This window comes from Anabrus simplex, chromosome 12 (genome assembly GCF_040414725.1).
Source record: "Anabrus simplex isolate iqAnaSimp1 chromosome 12, ASM4041472v1, whole genome shotgun sequence".
Classification (NCBI taxonomy): domain Eukaryota; kingdom Metazoa; phylum Arthropoda; class Insecta; order Orthoptera; family Tettigoniidae; genus Anabrus; species Anabrus simplex.
The window spans coordinates 80575102-80598167 of record NC_090276.1 but is presented as its reverse complement, the minus strand read 5'-3'; the positions used below and the strand labels follow the sequence as shown (position 1 = coordinate 80598167).

The following is a 23066-nucleotide window of genomic DNA, read 5'->3' as shown; positions in this document are numbered from 1 at the left end:
CATTGCCCTTCTTAGCTGCTGCTACAAACTTTTTGAAAAGTTGATATATAACAGATTAAGTAGCGCAATCCTAGAGCATATTCCAGTTGAACAGGCAGGCTTCAGACCAGGACGTAGCTGCTGTGACCAAGTATTGTCTCTTACATCCTTCATTGAGGCAGGATATCAAATGAAGCTGAAAACATCTGTAGCATTTGTTGATCTTACTGCTGCCTTTGACACTGTATGGAGGGAAGGCCTTATCTACAAATTTCTTCGTATCATACCATGCAGAAAGATGGCTCAACTGATTAACAACATGTTAAGTGATCGGAAGTTCCAAGTAATCACTGGATGCAAGATAAGCAAGGAGAGGAAGCTGAACAACGGATTGCCCCAAGGATCAGTTCTCTCACCATTATTGTTCAACTTATATCTCTCTGACCTTCCTGACACTTCATCCAGAAAATTCTGCTATGCCGACGACTTGGCTCTAGCTGTACAAGATCAGGTAATGGAGACGACTGAAGAGATTCTGACCAAAGACCTGTCTTTTCTGGAAGACTACTTCAAAATCTGGAGACTCCAACCCAGTGCGAGCAAAACAGAAGTGTCCTGCTTTCATTTAAATAATCGTTTGGCGAACGTGAAACTGAATGTTAGTTTCAGAGGGAGAATTCTTCATCATAACTGGAACCCAAAATACCTTGGTGTCATCTTGGACCGTACACTATCCTTCAAACAACACCTCCTGAACTTAGCACAAAAGTTGAAGTCTCGAAATAACATCCTTCATAAACTGTGTGGAACTACTTGGGGATCTTCAGCAACCACTTTGCGATCTTCAGCCCTGGGTTTGGTGTATTCAAGTGCCGAGTATTGTGCACCTGTTTGGATGAACAGTCATCATACAAGGCTTGTTGACACCCAGCTTAATACCACAATGCGCATCATATCTGGCGCAATCACATCTACTCCAGTTCATTGGCTTCCACTGCTAACTGGTATAATGCCACCTGATCTACGCCGATCTAATGCCCTTATGAAGGAATTTCACAAGATCTCAAGAAATCCTAGTCTACCCGTGAATAGTGACCTGCCACTTCTGAATCTTAACAGACTAAAATCACGCCATCCAACTCTGCGTGATGCCTCTAACATGGATGCTAAAGATTTTAAATCTCTTGATGAGTGGAAAAGTAGATGGGAAGCAGCAACGGATGTGCGCCTTCATACCTTCTTCTCAGGTCCCAGACTTCCAAGTGGATCCCACCTACCACGCAAGACCTGGACTGCCCTGAATAGAATCAGAACAGGACATGGTCGGTGCAGAGCCGCTCTCCATAAGTGGAAAAAGCTACCTAACCCAGACTGTGACTGCGGAGCTCCACACCAGACTGTTCGTCATATCGTCAGGGAATGTAGGATTCGAGCCTATCACGGTGATGAGGATGACTTCCTGCTGCTAACTCCGGATGCTGCACGCTGGATCGAAGAATTAGACATTCAATTGTGAAGCACAAGTTGCTTTGTTTCTCAGCTGTAAATATGTATATATGTATATTACTGATTATGTCTGTATAAGCCATACGCTAAATAATAATAAATAATAATACTACTAGCTTAACACTACAAGTGATAATAAAGTTAAATCATACTACCCAACAACTACAACAACTCAAGTACAAAAAGGAATTCCATGGAAAAAAATATTACAAGAAATACTACTAGTCATTCTAAATCCAGCATCATGTACAGTTTCATACACAATTTAATTATTTCCAATACATCCGTATGCTGGTTTCTGGCCCTAATTTTATGCTTATGATAATTTCTCGATAAGTATGAGGGAGGTTAGATAGATAGATAGATAAAGAATGGGTGAACCCTGCCTTCGCAGGGCTCCACACGTAGGTCTGTGAAGACCCTTTGTGTCCCTTAAACGGGTTTGCCTAGTCCAGACCTAGTGCTCCTATAAAGGATACCAGTGCCCGGATGTTGGCATTCCTGATGTCTTCCAGGCTCACGAAATGTGAGCCAAGGTATCGATGTCTAGTGCTTGCAAGAGCCTCACACTGACATAACACATGCGCGGAGGTCTCCTCCTCCCTACCGCATCTTCTACACATCGGATCCTGACTGATTTTCATGATGTGTAGGTGTCTCTGTAAGGTATTGTGGCCTGTCAACAGTCCAACTACCATTCGCATTCTGGTCCTATTCAAATTTATCAGGACCTTTTTATAACTTTGGCTAGGCCCTTTGATAAGTTCACGTGCCTGCCTTGCTATAGTTAACCTCTTCCAAATGTCTTAAGTGAGACTGGTTTGTCCACTGGGATATTACCAGTTTCACGCTTCGGAGTGACACTCCCAGGAAGGGCTCTGGTCCTATAAAAGGACCTTTTGAGCCTTGTTTCGCTAGTTTGTCAGCTTCTTCATTTCCACTGATACCTGTGTGCCCAGGGACCCGTAATAGGGTAACTGAGCTAAATTCACACAGCTGATCTAACATCCTTTGGCATTCCCATACCATTTTTGATGTTGTTTTAACTGCACATAGTGCTTTTAACGCTTCCTGGCTATCGCTGCAAATAGTGATACAATGAGGGAGGTTATAACCTATTCCTAATACAACTCCAAGCAGCCCTTCCCGTATAGCTCTTATAAAGACCACACAGGCGAGCTCTAGTTCTTCTAGATTCAAGACTTTCCCAATTAATGGTATTCCTTCTATTCCCAGTTACGAAACGCATCGCTCTTCTTTGAACTTTCTCTAGGGAATTTATTAAACCAACATGCAGATCCATATTCGAGAATGGGTCTTACAACGTATTTATAAGGTTTATTTAAACCTACTAGGGTGGTGAGCACATAAATAAGAATTCAATGAAAGTATTTTCCTTCTGGACCTTCATGCCAGACAGATTTTTTTTTAAACAAATTTTTTTTCACTATAATATGATTTATCTATAGAGCAAAACCGCTATGCAGTGTGCGTATCATAGCAATCGAGATGGAATTGGTAATGTACTATGTATCTGTAGAGCCTATATACGACTTTTTACAATTACTTCTAAAGTGAATTTCAGCTGTGTGACAACGCTGAAAAGACTATGGACTTAGAGATTGGCATTCCTGAAGAGGGTTTTCTACACTTTCCCATTTTCACACATTGATTCAAGAGTCTGTATTGACTTGTGACAAAACCACTGTATTCTTCCGAAAACCACTGATAGGGACAGGTTTGGTTGTGATCCACCGAAAACAAATTATAATGACCGGTTAGGTAGTGATCCATCGAAAACCACTGATTGTCGCAGGGTTAGGTTAGGTTTGACAGGATTTGTAATTGAGCGACTGTTGTCATTGAAAAAACTGTCGTGACGACTGAAGGCAATAAACATAAAACTGAATCCATTGGTCTACAAAGTTTTCATTCAGTAGATACGCTAGGAACTGGCGAACCAAAACCGTACATACAAAGTTTACAGGAATCAACAAAACAGGATATTAATTCGTGGTACTCATTGTTCTTTAAAGAGAAGAAATATCCTGTCAACAATAGCTGCAGTGAACATGCTTTTTCACTATTATTGTCTGGCCCCATGGCTAAATGGTTAGCGTGCTGGCCTTTGGTCACAGGGTGTGGGTTTGATTCTCGACAGGGTGGGGAATTTGAACCACCGTTGGTTAATTTCTCTGGCACGGGGGCTGGGTGTATGTCGTCTTCATCAACATTTCACTATTATTGTGTAAAATAGAAACTTACTAGTTTTGACAAGTACAGTATGTTCAACAGCGACTCCTGAATGATGACGCGCAGGATGTCCAACCTCACTAATCTATGTTCCAGACTATTTCTACTTAAAAAATTGTATTTGTCCTTTAATGTGATTTTGCAATTTTTGCTGAATATTTATGTGGCTGAAATGAAGGTGGATAAGCTACATGGTCTCCTTTATATAGGAAGAATGTATCGTGGAAATTAACTCAATTTCGGTTTCATGTACATTACAGTTTCTCTAAGATATATTGATAGTAATTCAGTCATGTACGACGACGATGTATTTCATGGTAAAGACAGCTGCCTCTGTGGATCAGTGGTAGAGTGACGGCCTCCGAATCCCAATATAGCGGGTTCAAACCCGGCAGAGGTAGTCGGATTTTTGAAGGGCAGAAAAAAGTCCATTCGACACTTCATGTCGTACGATGTCGGCATGTAAAAGATCTCTGGTGACGCATTTGGTGTTTACCCGACAAAATTCATTAAATCTCAGCCACAGACGCCCAAGAGAGTTTCGGTTTACTCGGTCTGCCATCTAGTGGGCCTAGAGTATAACGGAACGTCAAAATTGACGAGCAGACAGCCAGATGGCGTCAACTTGAAATGTCTGCACATGGTAGCTGAGGCCATACGATTATTATTATTATTATTATTATTATTATTATTATTATTGTTATTATGGTAAAGACAAATTACTTTGCAATGCTATCTATCTTAATGGTAATGTACTATGTACCTCTACTAGTGTAGGCTACTGAGTGCTTGATTCGAAGCAGTGTATCGATTCATTCAGTGTCCGAGTGAATCGATTCACAGGAACGGCAAGCTCATGGCACACAAATCATGCACAATCACGGCTCAGTGAGCCACACGACACACACGGCTCCTTATAGGCACACTGGACACTGGCGGGGAGTCGAGCTTTCGCTGCAGTGAGCCACAGTGAATCATGGCACACTGAAAGAATCGTACGCAGTCATGGATCAGTGAGACACAACACACACATGGTTCATTATCGGTACACTGGACATTGGCGGGGAGCCGAACTTCCTCTGAAGCAATACATACAGAGTCATGGTACACTGAAAAAATCGTATGCTATAATGGACTCTCGAGCTCAGCTCATTTGAAAATAATACCTATTCGCATCCACTGTCCTCTTCTTACAGGGAGTTTTAAACAATACATGGATTTATTTGCAGTGTTAAAAAGATAGAACACAATTCCAAAGTACCTAGGTTGTAAGTAGGTAGTCAATTAGGTTATTCTAATTACTGTATTAGTTTAATCAATCAGTATCTTTATAACTAGTTGATGTTCGACAATTACTTAAACTCAGCTCTCTAGCCTCCACACCTGGCTGAGTGGCTCAAACGGTCGAGGCGCTGGCCTTCTTAACCATGACTGTAAATTAAAGGAAAAATAAAAATTAATTTCTGTAACATCATTAAACATCATTCAGTAGAAGGAAATATTCAATTAAGTATAATTACCACTAATTGATCCTTCCTCCATTTCGTTGTTGGTTGATGCTCAACAAGCTTACAGTGATATGGTGCATTATCCATTACAATAACACAGGGTCCTATATTTCTTAATCCTACGATTAATTGCGTCTTCACCCACATCTGAAATTTCTCACTGTTCATAGCACCATGGTAATCCTGATTTCTCTTCAAGTTTGTAGCAAATATCAAATCAGCACCTGTAAGAATTTTAAGTTTTAGTATGAAGTTATTTGTTCTAAAAAAAGTATAGGCCTATTAATAAAAAATGTGATTTCTGTTGAATGATACAAAAAGCTGTCTGATTTTAAGTAAAACCAACTACTGTGTAGCAAAGTCACCTGATGATGAAGTCAATTAATTACTACTTACACTACTTTATCGTAACATCTCTCATGGATGTATCTCCATTAGTAGGCCTATATCTGGATTAGAAGTCCACGATCACTTGCATAAAAGATATAAGTATAAACACCCATTTCAATACCTTAGAACAAATGTAATTGCTGCGAACACTGAACCTATATCAGGCAGTAAGAAATAAGAAGCTTGGAAGGTGTTCAACAGTCAGGTATCAAGCACTGATTCAGGTGGAGATTGTCGAATGCAGAATAAACATAATAAATAGGCCTACAATACAAGTAATTTACTGATACAAATATCCAGTAATATTATATGAAAATACACTGAGTAAGTTTTGATTGAAATACCTCTCTAAGGTTAATCATTGGCCTAAAGTGAATACCTGCAAGTCTTTTTAATAACAGTGGAGAAGTCAAAATCAAAAACCACGTACAGAGCTCAATGAGCGGTAAGTTATAATGCCACTTCCGACCTAGTGCCAGTCAATTTCAATCAATCAGTCACCACTGATCTGCACTTAGGACAGAAGATGTAGTTTCAGGGATAGGCCTAGTATTTTCTTCAATAATTGCAAAGAATTTGGAAATTTATTGAACATCTCCCTTGGTAAATTATTCCAATCCCTAACTCCCTTCTTAAAAAAAACCAAATATTTGCCCCACTTTTCATCAACTTTAGCACTGTACTGTGATCTTACCTACTTTTAAAATACCACTGAAACGTATTCGTCTACCAATGTCATTCCACACCACCTATCCACCGACAGCTCGGAATATACCACTTAGTCCAGCAACTTGTCTCCTTTCACCCAAGTCTTCCCAGCCCAAACCCGACAAAATTTTTGTAACGCTACTCTTTTGTCAGAAATCACCCACAACAAATCGTGCTTCTGTCTTTTGAACTTTTCCAATTCTCAAACCAAGTAATCCCAGTGAGGGTCTCATACACAGGAACTGTACTTAAGTTGGGGTCTTATCAGAGACTTATGTGCCCCCCCCTGCATCCGTACTACAAACCCTAAATACCCTCATAACTATGTAAAGAGAGATCACCTCACTACAATAAAATGAAGTAAAATAAATTAAGAACATACCAGGTACAAAGCCATCCTTCGTTCCAGCATGAACAATAACCAGTCTTCCTCCCTCAGACACAGGTCGACGAATTACTCCTTGAACATCATGTCCAGATTTGTGTGGTTTATTCCAGGAGCATGTGGGTGACCCTGAAAGACAAATGCACAATTGAAACCAAAGACACCTGATGAAGATAAATTATTCCAAGATTTTTTAAATATAAAATGTAATATATAACATATATATTCACCATTCATAAAAATCCAAGTCTCATCCAAGAAAACAACAGGTTTTGGTTTCTCACTGTCCTTATTACGCATGTATTCCCTCAGAAAACAGGATCTCTTAAAACAAATGTCTTCATTTTCTCTAACATACGCATAGGGATCACCTTTACTCCACACAAACTCCATGGCCTTCAAAATTCTTCTTAATGATGTTTCGGAGCCCTTGTACAAATAAGTGTCATAATTTGCTTTCATGTGGTCGAAAACCTTTCTTACAGTTACGACTTCTCCTGTGGGAAGAAAAAAGAGAGTTACAAGGGACTCAAAAGAGCTGTATGACAATACATGCACAAAACATTTCTGGGAGCTTATCTCACCTGCGTGCCAATTTCTATAAATAATGTTGCAATAGATTCCTTATGAAGTCACCTTACCTTTATGTAATTTATCATAAATAAACCTTGCTATCGCTTCCTTAGAAAAACTGTCTATGCCGGTCACTGGATGTTCACGCTTTCGGCGTTTACCTGGTGTAGAAAATTCAACTCCCTTCTTGAAATTTCCTATTACTTTTCGGACTAAACCGAAACTACACTGTAAGAATACACACACAGAAATATATTACATACACATATACCATAAGTCAACATGAATACACAAAGGTTAAGTCTACGAACCGTATCGAAGTCGACACAAGACATGGTACCGGTATAGGCCTAGGCCTACATGATCAGGTTAGGTTAGGTTAGGTTCAGAATGAAATACTGCTCCTTTTCAACTGATTGTCATTATGCCAGAAACTTATCATAGAAACAAGATAAAAACGAACACTTACCCCAGTTAATAATGAAACTCTTGCCATTAGCTTCGTATCACTACGACTGATACCTTCTTCGTCGTCTTCCTGTTTCAATTGCTCGTAGCAATGTACAAGCATTTCTTGACCTGAAGCTTGTAAAGGACGTAACCTTGGTTTCCTTTTCGGAGGAGTTTTTGCAGATTTTTCTTCCTTCTTAGACATCCCAATCGAATTCTGTTCGTATAAGTATGGGACGAAATAGGAACGTAATTAATAAAATGATGTGCTCATCATTTCACACAAACTATGTTATTAAATGCATTATCCGAACATGCCACAATTCTACTTACCTGGTATTAGCCAAATAGATTTACAATCCCACAGAAAAAGAAAATATGCTTTAAATATTCTCGCAAATGTATCGCTAGTGACTTTAGAGGCAATGCGGTGGCAACACACAATTCACGCTAGAACAGTGACTGAACGTTGCCAACGTGCCAGATTAACGGTAACAGTAAGACGTCGTATCGGCAAGTAGGGTCCCTAAACTGTATGGTTACCGACACTGAAAAAGACCCAACAGCAAGAAAAGTCACTATAAACCAATACCTTAATATTACAGGGGAGAAAGGGTAAGGTTGCACCCTTAGTGTACGTCCTTACACGGAGAGGACTATAGAAAGGGGAGGGAGGAGACGCAAGAATGAAGAGAGGTGTAATTGGCCAGAGAGAGACAGCGCCCAGAAGTTCACTTCGACCGTAGTAGAGAGCAGCACAAGACAAATATAAGTCAGAGCAGTCGAAACACGACAAGCGGTCGCTTAAAAATAAGAGCCATCGTTCAGAAAGAAGACGACATCTAAAATTAGATATGTGACATACAGTCATGTAGGAAAACAACAGAAAAAAGGAAATCATAAATTAATATAAGAGCCACAAATTTCAACGGCGTACAGCCAAATCAAAAATGTAAATAGAGAGGGCCACTAGACGTTACTGCGGTAACAGCATAACACTGGCAATGCAATAGCAATAGGATTACATTTATAAGAAGTAAGCACTTTTAACATGCAGGAGAAAAGATAAACTCTAAAGTAATTAAAAGTACATGAAACCTGTTACTTAAAAAGGGGCAAATTGTACATTAGTCAGTGCGATACAATGCATTTTATTATAAGAATTGCACATAATTACTCTTTTAGTTAAAGAGAAAAAAAAAGAAAGAATACAGCTGAAGTTACTTGGGAAGAAACTGGACATAATTGATGGATTTAATGATACCTGTAAATTAGGAGGCAAGAAGTGTTTAGTAATGACATAACTTAGTTCACTTTAAGCCAGTGCCATGAAGTTCCTATTCCTATAGAACTCTCTTAATTTACAGTGGTGTATGATTACTTGAGGCAGCCTAATCATGTAGTCTGGACGGAAACTTACTCATCGTCTGAAACCGTGCCTGGATACTGAGCCCTTATTGAATTGCTCATTTAATTAATCAGTCATCTATTCGAGCGTATAAAGAAGATTTTATTTTATTGAGTACTAGTAACTGGCAGGAAACATCCACATTCAGCAGCAAATGTCGCAATTTCTGCAGGGAGTTCTGCAGGGAGCTTGGAGCTCGGGTTTATTTGCTCGCCAGCTAAGTTTAGGAGGAGGAATTTCGACATGACGTACGCAAAGCAGAACAAGGAAACAATAGAACTTCAACGGCCAGACCAGCGGACAACATTTGGGAGGCCTCTCGAGAGGCTAGAGGAGCTGCTAATATACGTTTGAAGTAAGAGTTGGGTCCGGATGTGTTGGGCCAATGAAATGATACAGCCACAGTCAATTTGGCTAGGCATTGGTCTATGCGAGTGATGGCCCCGATCTAGGATACAACGGCGTCTCAGAGGAAGAATTAATAAAAGCGATGAGTGAGTGGACTAGCTACCTTATTATTCGGTGAGATTCATCCAGGTAACATCGTGAGAAAAAGTTTTCATTTACGTGAGTGATCGTCTGAGGACTTGTAATTTTATTGGAAGACGTTCAGTCTGCATTTACTCTATTCAAGTTTTCAAATACTGGGAGAATGGCATTTAACTTTCGATATCCAGAGGAAGAGAACAGTTTCATTTAATCATTTTGAATGCATAGTAGCCTGCCTGTGTAAATAGTTTCCCGAGGGCATAAACTTTACAATTTCCAGTCTTGCATATACAGACCCAGTGGCTCTGAACTTTGGAGCGTGGGTTGGTGGCCACGGGGCCCTCAGCTGAGTCCTGGCCAGCTTCCACTTACTTGTGCCAGGCTCCTCACTTTCATGTATCCTATCCGACCTCTCTTGGTCAACTCTTCTTTTCAGACCCCGACGGTATTACGTATGGAGGCTTAGGGAGTCTTCCCTTTTCATGCCCTTCATGATCGTTGTCATTCTTTGACCAGTATCTTCATTTCTCGAAGTGTCGGATCCCTTCCATTTTTTCTCTCTGATTAGTGTCATATAGAAGATGGTTGTCTAGTTGTACTTACTCTTAAAACAATAATCCCTACCACCTCAAGGAACTAATGCCCTAGTATTTCTTGGACTATGAATGCCTTCTTCCTTAAATGTCAACTTGAAGGGCTGTAATCGATAGCAGTATTGATAAACAGGTTAGCGAGGTCCTTTCCAAAGTTCAATAACAACAACCAAAATATATGATTAACTTTATTTATTTCCTATAGAGGTGCGCCGTTCCCGCGTCCAGGTCAAGTCGCATGAGATCCAGGCTAGCTCGAATATATCTTAATTTATCGTTTCTCAAAATTTATGGGCCATGGGTTCCGCATTCGAGAAAAGATCACCGGCTTACGCTTGCAGGAAAGACCTAATCTACATAGTGGACGTCTCCTACCCGTAATTTGATTAGTTTCCACATGTGGCTCATGAAATTATGAAATAATCATCACTTACATCTAATTCTTATTCTAAGAATGTCATTGAAATAGTGCTTAGGTTTTACAATACAATATTTATTTGAAAATGAAAATAAAACTTGAGGAGAATAATTAAATGTTGAATTCTTCTTCGAGAAAGTAGATAAAAATAACTGACTTGATGTCATATAAATTCAACTTTAAAAAAATAATATCTCGGAAATGTCTTGGAAATATTAGATGCATCTAATTGAATGAAGGGAAATATATCAGATTACATTATTTACAACATCGTCGATTGAGAGTTATCAAATGCATTGGATGCAGATTTTTACGACTGAATTACAAACAAAAATTACATTCACATCTTTCATCTTATTAACTCTTATGCGAAATGTTCCTACAATCTATCTCGCCTTCATCAAACACTTGTTATTTTTTCACAGTGCAACGATTTCTCTTGATTGTAACTGTTCATGTTCAATTACGGACAACAGGTTATTAATGAGAAAATGTTTTCAGGAACCATAAAATATTCAACATGTATTACACTTTTCTAACATTCTTTCAAGATTCTTAGTGCTTTCTTCTTGTAGAGAAAGATAATCCATTTAGTTATTATATCCTTCAGAAAAATATGATCAAATATAATGCCTAAAATTACTCAAATTGTTCTCTTAGTTGTAAGTCTTAATTAATTTAAGTGCTTATCTATGTCATAATATGGTACTATTATCGATATCTGACAGTCATTCAACCAGATCATGCTGTTTTCAGGTGATCTAGGTTGTACGAAGATTCTATCGATTATTAACAATCTTCAATTGTGAAAAAAATTACCAGTGTTATTTGGTAATGCAGTAAAATAAGCTTCCTAGCTTTGCTAACCTGAGTAAGAATTCTTGTGGTTAGAAGAAACACATGAAAATAGGTTGTTTCTATGTTATCCCTCTTATTAGGAATTATTCGATGATCTACTGACTGAATATCAACATAGGAACGTTACTGAGTTTGTATTCTACGCTATATGTGGCTTATCCAAGTATCAACGGTCGATTGAAAACAAATTGTAATCATCCATCATCTCAAAAATATGCAAATTGAAACAATATCATCGCTAAAATAAACTAAAACTTCACTTGTGATGAAACAATAAATATCACCAACATTATTAATCATAATCTCTTACCATTACTCGCATATAAAACCATCACTTCACATTATAACATTCTACATTACCTTAAACACATCAATTCATTTCAACCTGACATATATTATTATGCCATAATTGATCATTCACCTAATTATTCCGTTGTATTCTTGATGTTGAATTAAAGCAAAGCAAAGTCATCTCCGTACAGGCCATGTAGGCCCTTGGAGCGGTGGAAGGTAAAGGCTTCCACTATCCGTAACCTCGGCACTTGATGGGGTAGAGTGGTTAGCTCTACGCCCGGCCGCCTTTGCCCCCAGGAATTAACCTGGTACTCATTTTTGGTGTAGGCTGAGTGAACCTCAGGGCCGTATGCACCTCCGGAAGTGGAAGTCTCATTTCTTAAATTTTACGACTTCCTGACGGGGATTCGAACCCACGTCCTTCCGGGCGAGCCGAGCACGCCTTTACCGCCTCGGCCAGGCAGCCCCTTGATGTTGAATTAAGTTCATAAATATCACCACATTTTACTTTTAAGCCCTCAAAATCTTATATACGATCTCATTTCCACTCAGTTTCATGTCACATGTTCTTCTACAAACCTAGTGACTACCACAACGCCGTATATCATTCAGCTAAAGGAGAAACTTAACCTCTTTTCACTTAATATTGACAGCATTACGAACGGAATACCTAATTATCACTGGTTAACTGCCTCCTATATATGGATTTGACAGCTATGTCAGATGATTACCTACCAACCTCTAACCTATTTATAAAAGTCGTCTTCTCATACGTTATTACTCGTACAATATTAATTAAGATAGCACTTTCAAAAGAAATGAATTTCATTTACAATAATAACTCCAATGACTTATCTTTCTCTGTATTCCCTCGTTGTCCTCACATGTCTCGGGGGTTAGACATGCAGGCTTACTTCAAGGCGTTTCGCTCATCTATTTGGGAACTCCTGGGGCAGTCTCGGTCGGTTACCGGTCATCATGGGTTGGATCCGTCATCTCGTGTTGCCATAATCTGGGTAGCTGCGCCTCCACTTCCTTAGTGCATGATGTTCTTGGTCTCTTGCGCAATCCAAACAGAACAATACGTCAGCATGGTTAATTTCGTCACCTTACACATATAGCCTTCCATAATCTATATATCATATGGGAATACTGCTTCTTAAAAATGATCTTTGGGCTATTCTAAGACACTTGTAATGTATCTACGAATACTTCAATTGAGCTCTGGTAGTAAACGTTTTTCTTTTCTCTTTCGCTATGCTGATATCACTGCTACGTGGCCTCTCAAGGTCAATTATACCGGCTAACACGTCGCTTGAATAAATATATCGTGACGTAGTGGTACGGAAGTCTTTTTACTCCGTAGGGACAGTTTAAATTTTCGAAGTGAAATATTATTCAGCGCCGATATCTAGTTAAATATTTCGTGGACAGTAACCCTTATCTATCTAATGTTTTAAACTTCGTCGAGATGATATTGTTCTTCCTCTCGAGTAGTTCTGGATGAGGTTCTCCTTCTGTAACTTTAGTGCGAATCGAATGTTATATTCCAATAATAAATTTTAACAATCTTCTTGCGTCTTTCTTTACCACCGCCTTCTATGCTCCTTTCTCATCAACTACCTGATGAAAACAGTTCTGCTTTGACATGTAGGAATATTCTGACGCTTTACCAATGACGTTCTCATGGCTCAAACTCCATTTTTTCCAATTAGACCCGCTTGGGAACAGTGAAATGGCACAGAGGTAAATTTAATATTGCCTTGCAATACACAGGAACACCTTCCTTACACTAGGTAGTTTCTGGTATTTATGTGTATTTATGCCATTCTGCTACCGATCCTCAGTTTTGAATTGTCGGTCTCATCTCCGTGTCCTGAGGCTAAGGAAGCACTGGGAATACACTGAAACCTCGTTAGTGCGTTCCTCGTTAACACATCTTAAATTCAAAGTACCGATTCCCATGGCAATAAATTTATATAATAATTCCTCATAATGTTTTGCATTCCAAAGGTAGAAATGTAGTTCGTGTGGAGTGGTAAAGTGATAGCAGGGTGCATACTTGACATGGATATGGAAAATTTGTGAAATTGTTTCCTAATAAGGACAAAATTAAAATCGTTAAGGAAGTGGATTGACATCTGCATCCTTTAGTGTGTAGAGGTAGCATTAATGTTGAAACTCACACCTTCGAGTTTCAACTCGAGTAGGTTGAAGTATTGCTACATTCAGAATGGTAACCAAAGTCATTCTCTCTGACATGGCCAAGTGTAACCCATGACCAGATAACAATGTTTAATAACCCACCGGTCCAAAATACAACGCTTCAGGTAACATTTGTTTTAGACAGAACACACTTTCGGCAAATGTTTTCATATTTGTAGTCTGGTATTTTTCACCCCTGTCACTTTATAAACCCCAGTGCAAAAGGTTTTTGTTATTGTTCTCTCATGCAATTTCTTCTCATCTTTAAAAGTGGTAGTATACCTTTCACTGTACCCGCACATACAGAACTCATGTCGAAAAACAAAAGAAAAATCAATCGTTTCCACATCCCTGTTGGAAGATTTCTACTCATGCAATGTATTCAACAGTACGTTTCTCTTTTCTTGTCCCTTGCATAAATCCCCCTGTGGGTGGGGGCGGTAGAATAACACCCACGGTATCCCCTGCCTGTCGTAAGGGGCGATTAAAAGGAGCCACATGGGCTCTGAACTTCGGAGCGTGGGTTGGCGACCATGGGGTCCTCAGCTGAGTCCTGGCATTGCTTCCACTTACTTGTGCCAGGCTCCTCACTTTTATCTATCCTATCTGACCTCCCTTGGTCCACTCTTGTTCTTTTCCGAGCCCGACGCTATTAGGCTTGCGAGGGCTAGGGAGTCTTTCATTTTCACGCCCTTCGTGGCCCTTGTCTTTCTTTGGACAATACCTTCATTTTTCGAAATGTCGGACCCCTTCCATTACTTCTCTCTGGTTAGTTTTATGTAGAGGATGGTTGCCTAGTTGTACTTCCTCTTAAAACAATAATCAGCACCACTCCCTTGCAGAAATGTTTTGACGAGGTTTCACTGTATTAGGCTTCTGGCTCCAAGTTTACATAGTACCGGTACCTTGAAGTAACAAGTCTCGACAGCGTAGGTCTGATGTTAAAAGTTATTCTTAATTTCCATTTCACCACTTCAAAGACAAACTTGCGCACTTGTTTACTTCCGGACTCCTCTTATCACGCCCCTTCATTCTAAGGCTTTGAGATTCTAGTGCACTTATTGGTAGTTGTGAGATATATCTGGATGGGAATTGATAATAAATACCGTCTTTTATGTTCCAGGCCTCCAGAAAAAAACCGGCGAAAGAGGAGCAGGAGCCGTAGCTGCTCCTCTTCACGCAATGTGAAGAGGACGAGGATGGTAAGAAATCTACTGCATGTAGTAAATAGCACTCTGTGTTTATCCTGAACTCGTCCTTCCCCGCAAGAGCGAAATGTGTATTTATCCAGAATTTTAAATTGCCTGCTTTTAGATTATGTTTGTAATATGAGCTGCCCGTAGTTAGGTTTTGCACAGGGATTTGGTATGAAAAAGAAGAAAACTTTTGCTGCTAAGCGCGATTTCCACGCTGATGATCTTTTGGGAAGTTTGTTGATTTGTGCATATTCGTGTTTTAGCTCATGTAGACATTATCTCCAGAAAAAAAGTATTGAAAAAGATTATACAATAGAGTCATAATTAATAAATAGTGTTGAGGAAGACTAAAAAATTAGCGATAATGCGTAAAAAAGTTCAGTTGATGAAACTGAGCGTGAGAACAGCCAATGAAGTACCGGCGTATTATCGCTGGGATTAATCATTGGAATTTGACAGAAAGTCAAGGATTGGTACGAGGTCAGGATTCAGGACCACAAACAACACTCAACTGTCGATTAACCAGGATAATGTATTGTTAGGTAAAATCGCAGTTAATCCACAAATAGAACAGTTGTACTGAAAGAACAGCTAAAATGATAATAAATTATATTAATTTACCCTGTACGTTGCGTTAAATGTTGTACATAGCAACACTTTTCGTTGAAACTAATAAGGCAAAGACTATGTAACTTTACTGTTTCTGAAAATAATCAATCATGGTTTTCTGCTTTTGTACCGAGAAACACTTTTTCTTTATTTTCTTCACAGGTTTCTCAAAACAAGTTTTTCGGTAATGAGAACATCATGCATTTTTAGTGTTTTTGATATGGCGGTTAAGGCGCAACGCGGTTGCTCCGATTACGGTAAATCGACAGTTGAGTGCACATCATGAATAAAACATTCAATTCGCTTCCCATTTCGACACGTACACAGTACTGTGCATATTGATTAATGAATTCTCAATTTCAATAATTACACTTTAGTATTACTGATAATGAACTGCAAAGTAGGCAAGAAAGTGATTTTCTACCAGGTTTTGTGGATGTTAAGTAGTGTTTTGTGACGAGACAATTGAGTATTTACTTCTTCAAGAACAAATAGAAACCTGCAATCTATTCTGATGACATTAGGTGCGAATGACTTATTTATGCTTAACTACTTATGTTCTTGGAGTGTTCTCGTGTGTTAACAATAACATTAAAATCACACAAATGAATTACGCTCACAGGGAATAAAAGGTAACCTGCTCGACAAGGGTTAGTTGGTACCTGCCATTCTCGAATTATCTTGTACCAGAAATTTCTTCACATTTTATTTGCTATAATTCAACCTCTCTTTCCCTCCCTCCTCTATTGACTTTTTTGCTGTGTCTTTTCAGTCTTGGTACAGTACTGGTATGCTCTTTTCTCCTGTATTCCCGTTAAGTAGCAAATTATCCCCCTCACACCCCTTTCTCTCATTAGTAATTTTTGGTTACTTTCCACCCAGTAATTTTCGTATCTAGGCTTATGCAAAGACTTACAAAGGGTTTGTTTTTGGAATATTATGAATATAAAAAAAATAAAGTTCTACAATAAAACAAAAATTTCAAGAACTTTTAGGCGACTTAACAACACGACCGGTTATGTGGAAATGTTACTTCATAGCGGTCTGCATTCATGCATCCTGACACAGTCTTTAAAACTGAGATAACTAAATTTTCCACTATAATTATTGAAAATAATGACAAGTGTGATACCTTTCTGAAAATCTTCCAGCGCTGCAACACCATGAGAACATCTTAAAACGTTTACTGAAGATTGATAATTTAAATGAAGGAAAAATCACCCCTGAGTCACATTTTAAATGTAATTATTTATCCCTGTTTACATATTAGGCTTGTCCATGAAATAGGAATTAGGAAGTTGTTTTTGAAGACAACCGTCTGGAGCGTGGTACTGGACTATAACTAGCTCACAAAGAAAGAGAACAGAAGCTTTTGAATTGCCGTGTTACAGAAGACGGATAGATTGAATCATGAATGAAGAGATACTAGACTGAATTGGTGAGAGAACAAAGTTTTGGCTTAAGCTAACCGCAAAAAGGGAAAGAATGATAGGACAAATCTTAAGGCACTCAGGACTTGTTCAGTTTTCGAGGGAAGTGCAGGCTGTAAGAACCAAGTAAGAGGATTAGAGCAGATGTAGGCTGCATTATATACACGATATGGAGGCACGCAGCTGCATCAAACCAGTCTACGTGAATTTAATTAATTTACTAGTTTAATTCATAAAGTTATAAATGAATGAAGAAAGAATGCATTGAAATCTGTTTATCACGTTCACAAAGTTAGATGTTTATAGCCAAAGTCCTGGTCGGGGATGAGGTGAGATGTTCCCCTTCCAAGCTCATTGAGGAGCTCATGAAGACGAGATGACTGCGGGTGAAAGTGGACTATGAGTATGAACTGAAACCACAGAAAACCATTTTGAGGATAGCCGACAGTGGGATTTGAAACCACTCTTTTTCCAGATGCAGAGCTTGGCGATCACTCAGCTCTTTTTTCATTTAGTACCGGTACAATTAAAATATATTCTTTTGTTCATTTAGTACCGGTACCATTAAACTTGAGGAAAGCAACGGGAAACTACCTCACTTCTCATTTCCCTAGTACGCCTCCTCAGTGATGCCTAGGCTTTCTATGACAGCTGATGGCAGAGCTGTTGAGGATCCAACCAACTTCGGGTTAAGGACTGAACACGCATACACACACCATTAAAATACAATATATTCTTTTGTTCAGGTATCTTGACACATTTATATTGTTATCACTTCATTCTGCAAGTCTACACATGTGCAGATGATGAATTTCTTAAATACTTTTGCTGTTTGTTGCATTTTGATAAGGGATAATTTGTTCCTGCCATTCTTGAAACAGTAGTATATTCATTCATATCTTAAAGGCAAGTCTTCTCGATGTCTTCCCATCAAGAATGATGTGTCTGATTATACCTCCAATAAATGTTACTATAATTCATCCATATCGTAAGGACAAGTCTCCTCGATGTCTTCCCAACAAGAATGTTGTGTGTGATTATACGTCCGATAAATATTAGTATAATTTATTGATATCGTAAAGGGAAGGCTTCTCCATGTTTTCCCAACAAGAATGTTGTGTCTCATTATATTTGGATCGAGCGGGTGGCTTCGCAGCTTGCACTCGGGAGATGGTGGGTATGAACCCCACTGTCGGCACACCTCAAGATGGTTTTCCGTAATTTCCCAAAGTCACACCAGGCAAATGCTTGGGGCTGTGCCTTAATTAAGCCCTATCGCGTACCCCCAAGTTATTCCCCTGCAATAGTTTTTGCACGACATGGGACTTTCACAGGATCAAATCATAATGAGAGAAGGAAAGGTTCTTACCAGAAACAGTCCCAAGGAAGAAGCGTGGGCCAGAGGTCAGACAGATTAGTAAAATAATTAAACAATTCTACTGACTGAAATAAAAAAGACAATAATTTGAAAAAATGAAAACTTTAATTAATTAAAAGTTAATTAAAATGAATTATTAATCAAGTATTGTGTAGTCTTTCAAAATAAAAATTAATTGAAAAGGTCGACCAAGTTGAATAAATATACCTACACTAATGTCCCCAAGAAATGAAATAAATAATTATTCAAAAATTGAAATGGAGCTTGACATCACTTTTGTGCAAGCAGTTAAGTAATTAGTTAATTAAAATAGGGTGGAATAGCTTAGAAATACTTCAGGATATTATTGAGTAGAGAATTATTTCTGCTTAAGTGTGGCCAGTATCCAGTATTCGAGAGATAGTGGGTTCGAACCCCACTGTCGGTAGCCCTGAAGATGGTTTTCCGTGGTTTCTCATTTTCACACCAGGTTGTACCTTAATTAAGGCCACGGACGCTTCCTTCCCACTCCTAGCCCTTTCCTATCCCATCGTCGCCATAAGACCTGGTAAAGCATATTGCAAAGAAAGAAAGAAGTATTGTTTCGTACAAACTGATTACAATTCACAAACGTATCTGTACACACAGTTTACTTACAAACACTTTGAGCACAGCAGGTATGACAGGTCAGCAGGAAAGAGAAAATAACCTCCATGTAAATCAAATTACAAATTAGACCTTCATTGCCAACTAAAGTATTATACACATGACCACATACTCATTAAACATTCAAAATCAACTGGAAGTTGCCAACCGTAGGTACATTCTTAATATTTTTTTAAGAGTGGGAGTTTAAATTTTGAATGTTGCAAGCATATCCAAACTAGGATGATAATTACACTTTATAACATTCGCTTGCATGACTCTTCAAAGGACAAGTCACAGAACCGAGTCCCTATCCACTTCATCACGTCATCATGCACATTACACAAACAATTTAGCAGGTACTTACATTACGTAGCACGTGTTATCACACCAAACAAGAAAATGCAACTTAAGCCAGGATACTGAATAGATCACATTAAATTAACAATCAAGAGGTGTATCTATAAAAATAAAAATAGTCTAAGAGTGCACATACCAAATCCGCCTGATACAGGAAATAACAGGCACAAATAACACCTTCATACCAGGAAATATCAGATCAAAACATGACACAGGAGCCTCAGTGGCTTTGGCGGCAGCGCGCTTACCTCTCTCCCCTGGGACCATGGTTCAAGTCTCGGTCACTGCCTGTGAGATTTGTGCTGGACAAAGTGGAGACAGGACAGGTTTTCCTACGGGTACTCGGGTTTTCCCTGTCATCTCTCATTCCAGTAGCACTCTCCAATAACATTTCACCTGTCAGTAATTTATCATTGCCCCAGAGGAGTCCGACAGGCTTCAGCAGCCGGTCCATTTCCTATCCTCGCCGCTAGATTGGGGCTTCATTCATTCCATTCCTGACCGGTCGAATGACTGGAAACAGTCTGTGGATTTTCAGCATGACACACCATGATCAACATACCTACCTATCCTCCAACAAACACACGCTCTCCAGTGAGATGACCCCAACTCAAGGAGTACCAACAGAAGAAAAAGGCAAACATAACCTTCACTACTACCTGACTTCATCGCACTATATGAGACTACCCTAGGACCAGTATAGTACTCCCAGGAGGGCGATAAACCCTTAGCACCATAAGTCTTAAGTCTCAATTCACTTGCCTTCCCAAGACACCCAGGAAAAATACAAATGCCATCACCATATTTACAAAAATGTTGATGGACAGATATGATAAGGTTCGGTACCGAATTACTAATTCCCTACTCAGCCTACAAGAGCCCATAATCTAGCAAACTGAGTAAATAAATTTAGATGACAAAGTAATTCCGAAACTGATGAAATGAAAATAAGAACCGTGAAAATTAAAATAAAGACAGAGTAGTTAAGGATTATCAATTAAGGATCTTTTACTGAACCGTAACACCTAAAATTTACCACAAAGTTTTACAGTGCATTTAGAATAACTGCGAAGAACGCATATTAATGACCTGCACAGGTTAATTATAAAGAAACCAAACTTTTGAAGAAAACCATCCTAGCACGTAATTCTAATTATTGATAAATGTCCAGCCTTGTGATACCAGAAAAAGGATTGCAAAAGAACGCCATATCACTTCAAATACAGCACATGTCCTGAGCACAGGTGCACAACCATAACCCATCAGTATTACCTGGTCTAATGATATGGTGAGCACGAGACTGTCCATGTCTACAGAGACAAATATAGCAATACACAGGATGAACAAAAAAGAAGTGGAAAATTGCATGATTGAAAAGATCAACAGATGATATAGGAAAATTTTCGGCCATATTGATGACCCCATAATCTCCTATCTGGTTCAAACACTATAAGTAATCCCATATTTACTCACAATCGAACCAAGGTACGGTAGAAGACCGAAATACAATACAACACATGTAATGTTACATGGTTGACGACCAGAAACTTAGACATAACTCTGAACCAAAATGAGACATTACATAAAATGTTAAATGTACACATACCGGTACGAACAATAATCCCAAATGAAAAGCACTTGCAGAGCAGGTGCCTAGAAAAGAAATTAGAAGTTCGCAAAATAATTTACTGAAACACCAGATTCGCAAAACAGAATAGAAAATCGTCGAAAGAATTACGAAGATTAACCACAATTTGCTACTCAAAATTTAAAGGAATAAGTGAAGAAAATCCAGTGAAACACCATGCTGATAACAGGTACGACAATCAAATTTAAAATTACGTAATATGAAAGTAGAACGAGAAGAACACGATACAAGATAATTTTAAGTTGGAATCGCGCACCAAACTCTTAGTAGCTGTCTTCAACAGATACGTATATCAGCTGTTAGAAAGGTCACACGGGGAAGTACATAGCCTAAAGTAACAGATGATACGCAGATGTTACAATCGAAACTCACGGATCGAGACAACTTTAAATAAATTGAAATTTGTCACAGAAGACTTTCAGAACGCAATGTGATGATATAACTTTAAAATATTCACTCGGTTAGCAGAAAGATCACGACAGGCAAAACTTTTAAAAATAAATTGACAACACGCTGAAATAAAATGTCATGGATAACTACAGGTTGAAAACACATCACGGACAGAATGCCTAACACATTCAGATGCCTTATCCGGAGATACTAGGCGACTCGGGATGTGAACATTGAGCGTGAGCAACCATCATGAAGAATCACACACACACAAACTAGGATTAGGAATGCACACACGTTAATTACATCTTTTAAGAGGACATTACCCTTTTAGACAATTTTTATTTCACAAAAAGCACGCTCTCGCTACCAATGTAGCGGCGCTTGGGGCATTAATAAAATGATAATAAAAGAAAAACATTCGGACGTTAAATGTCATTTAGAATCGTTAAACCCATATCATAAAATCAAAATTAAACAACGTCGAATACACGGCAACTAACAGCAGGAAGGAACCCTGAGAGGTTGTGGATCGAAGAACTTTTGTGGCCGAAACTTGGACCAAAGAATACTTTAGTTAATACCTAAAAATCGAACAGCAACAGCCCCGAAGGACCATGGACTACCAAACGACCGCTGCTCAGCCCGAAGGCCTGCAGATTATGAGACGTCATGTGGTCAGCACGACGAATCCTCTCAGCCGTTATTCTTGTCTTTCTAAACCGGGGCCGCCAACTCACCGTCAGATAGCTCCTCAATTGAAATCACGTAGTCTGAGTGGACCTCAAACAAGCCCTCAGATTCAGGTAAAAATCCATGACCTCGCCCGGAATCGAACCTGGGGCCTCCGGGTAAGAGGCAGACATGCTACCCCTAAAACCATGGGACCGGCTTAGTTAATACCTACTTGTAGTAAATACTTAACTTAATTATTATAAAAACATTAAAGTTAAAGAAATAAGGAACACTACCGGTACGGTAACATAAATACAAAATAGGAAATCAAACCCTGATGTAATTAAGTTGCAGTCTTACAACCTTGAGAGTAGTAATCTTCATGCAAAATACTTCTAATGTGAAGCGACCACATTCACCAAAGAAATAAAATACAGGTCATAGGAAAACATGTTAAAATGAATCAGAATTACTGAGGTCAAGCTTATAAAAAATTAAGGTACACAATTCTTAAAAATGCTTGCCTCATGGCAACGTAAGACCGCTTTACACCATCGTAAAATACAATTTATTTTTATAGACACATCGACGGGTAAACTGTGACAAATTAAAACGTGAAATATAATAAGGTTACATTAGGATTTTTAAGATTTGCTTACCTCAAGAGAAGGCAGATCTCCCATGGAGCACCGAGCTCCCGGACAACAGGTTCGCTTACACAATGCCAAGGACAAACTTC

The 23066-nt window shown here is 38.9% G+C and overlaps 1 protein-coding gene across 1 annotated transcript; it reads right to left on the bottom strand.

The window, feature by feature from the left end:
* Positions 1 to 4451: 4451 nt before the first annotated feature.
* Positions 4452 to 7022, bottom strand: LOC137502825 (uncharacterized). Its single transcript, XM_068229873.1, has 4 exons — positions 6960 to 7022; positions 6727 to 6858; positions 5259 to 5470; positions 4452 to 5169 (listed from the first exon to the last, which is right to left on the bottom strand). Exons 1-4 carry the CDS (start codon positions 6964 to 6966, stop codon positions 5101 to 5103), a joined length of 420 nt encoding a protein of 139 aa, XP_068085974.1. The 5' UTR covers positions 6967 to 7022; the 3' UTR covers positions 4452 to 5100.
* Between the last annotated feature and the right edge of the window lie 16044 nt (positions 7023 to 23066).

What these genes read in the sequence shown, in the direction of transcription:
- LOC137502825 (XM_068229873.1), bottom strand. An exon ending in GAAGGATGGCTTTGTACCTG is followed by an intron (nt 5,471 to 6,726) that starts GTATGTTCTTAA and finishes AAATTCTTACAG; the next exon opens with GTGCTGATTTGATATTTGCT. An exon ending in GGAGGAAGGATCAATTAGTG is followed by an intron (nt 5,170 to 5,258) that starts GTAATTATACTT and finishes TTTAATTTACAG; the next exon opens with TCATGGTTAAGAAGGCCAGC.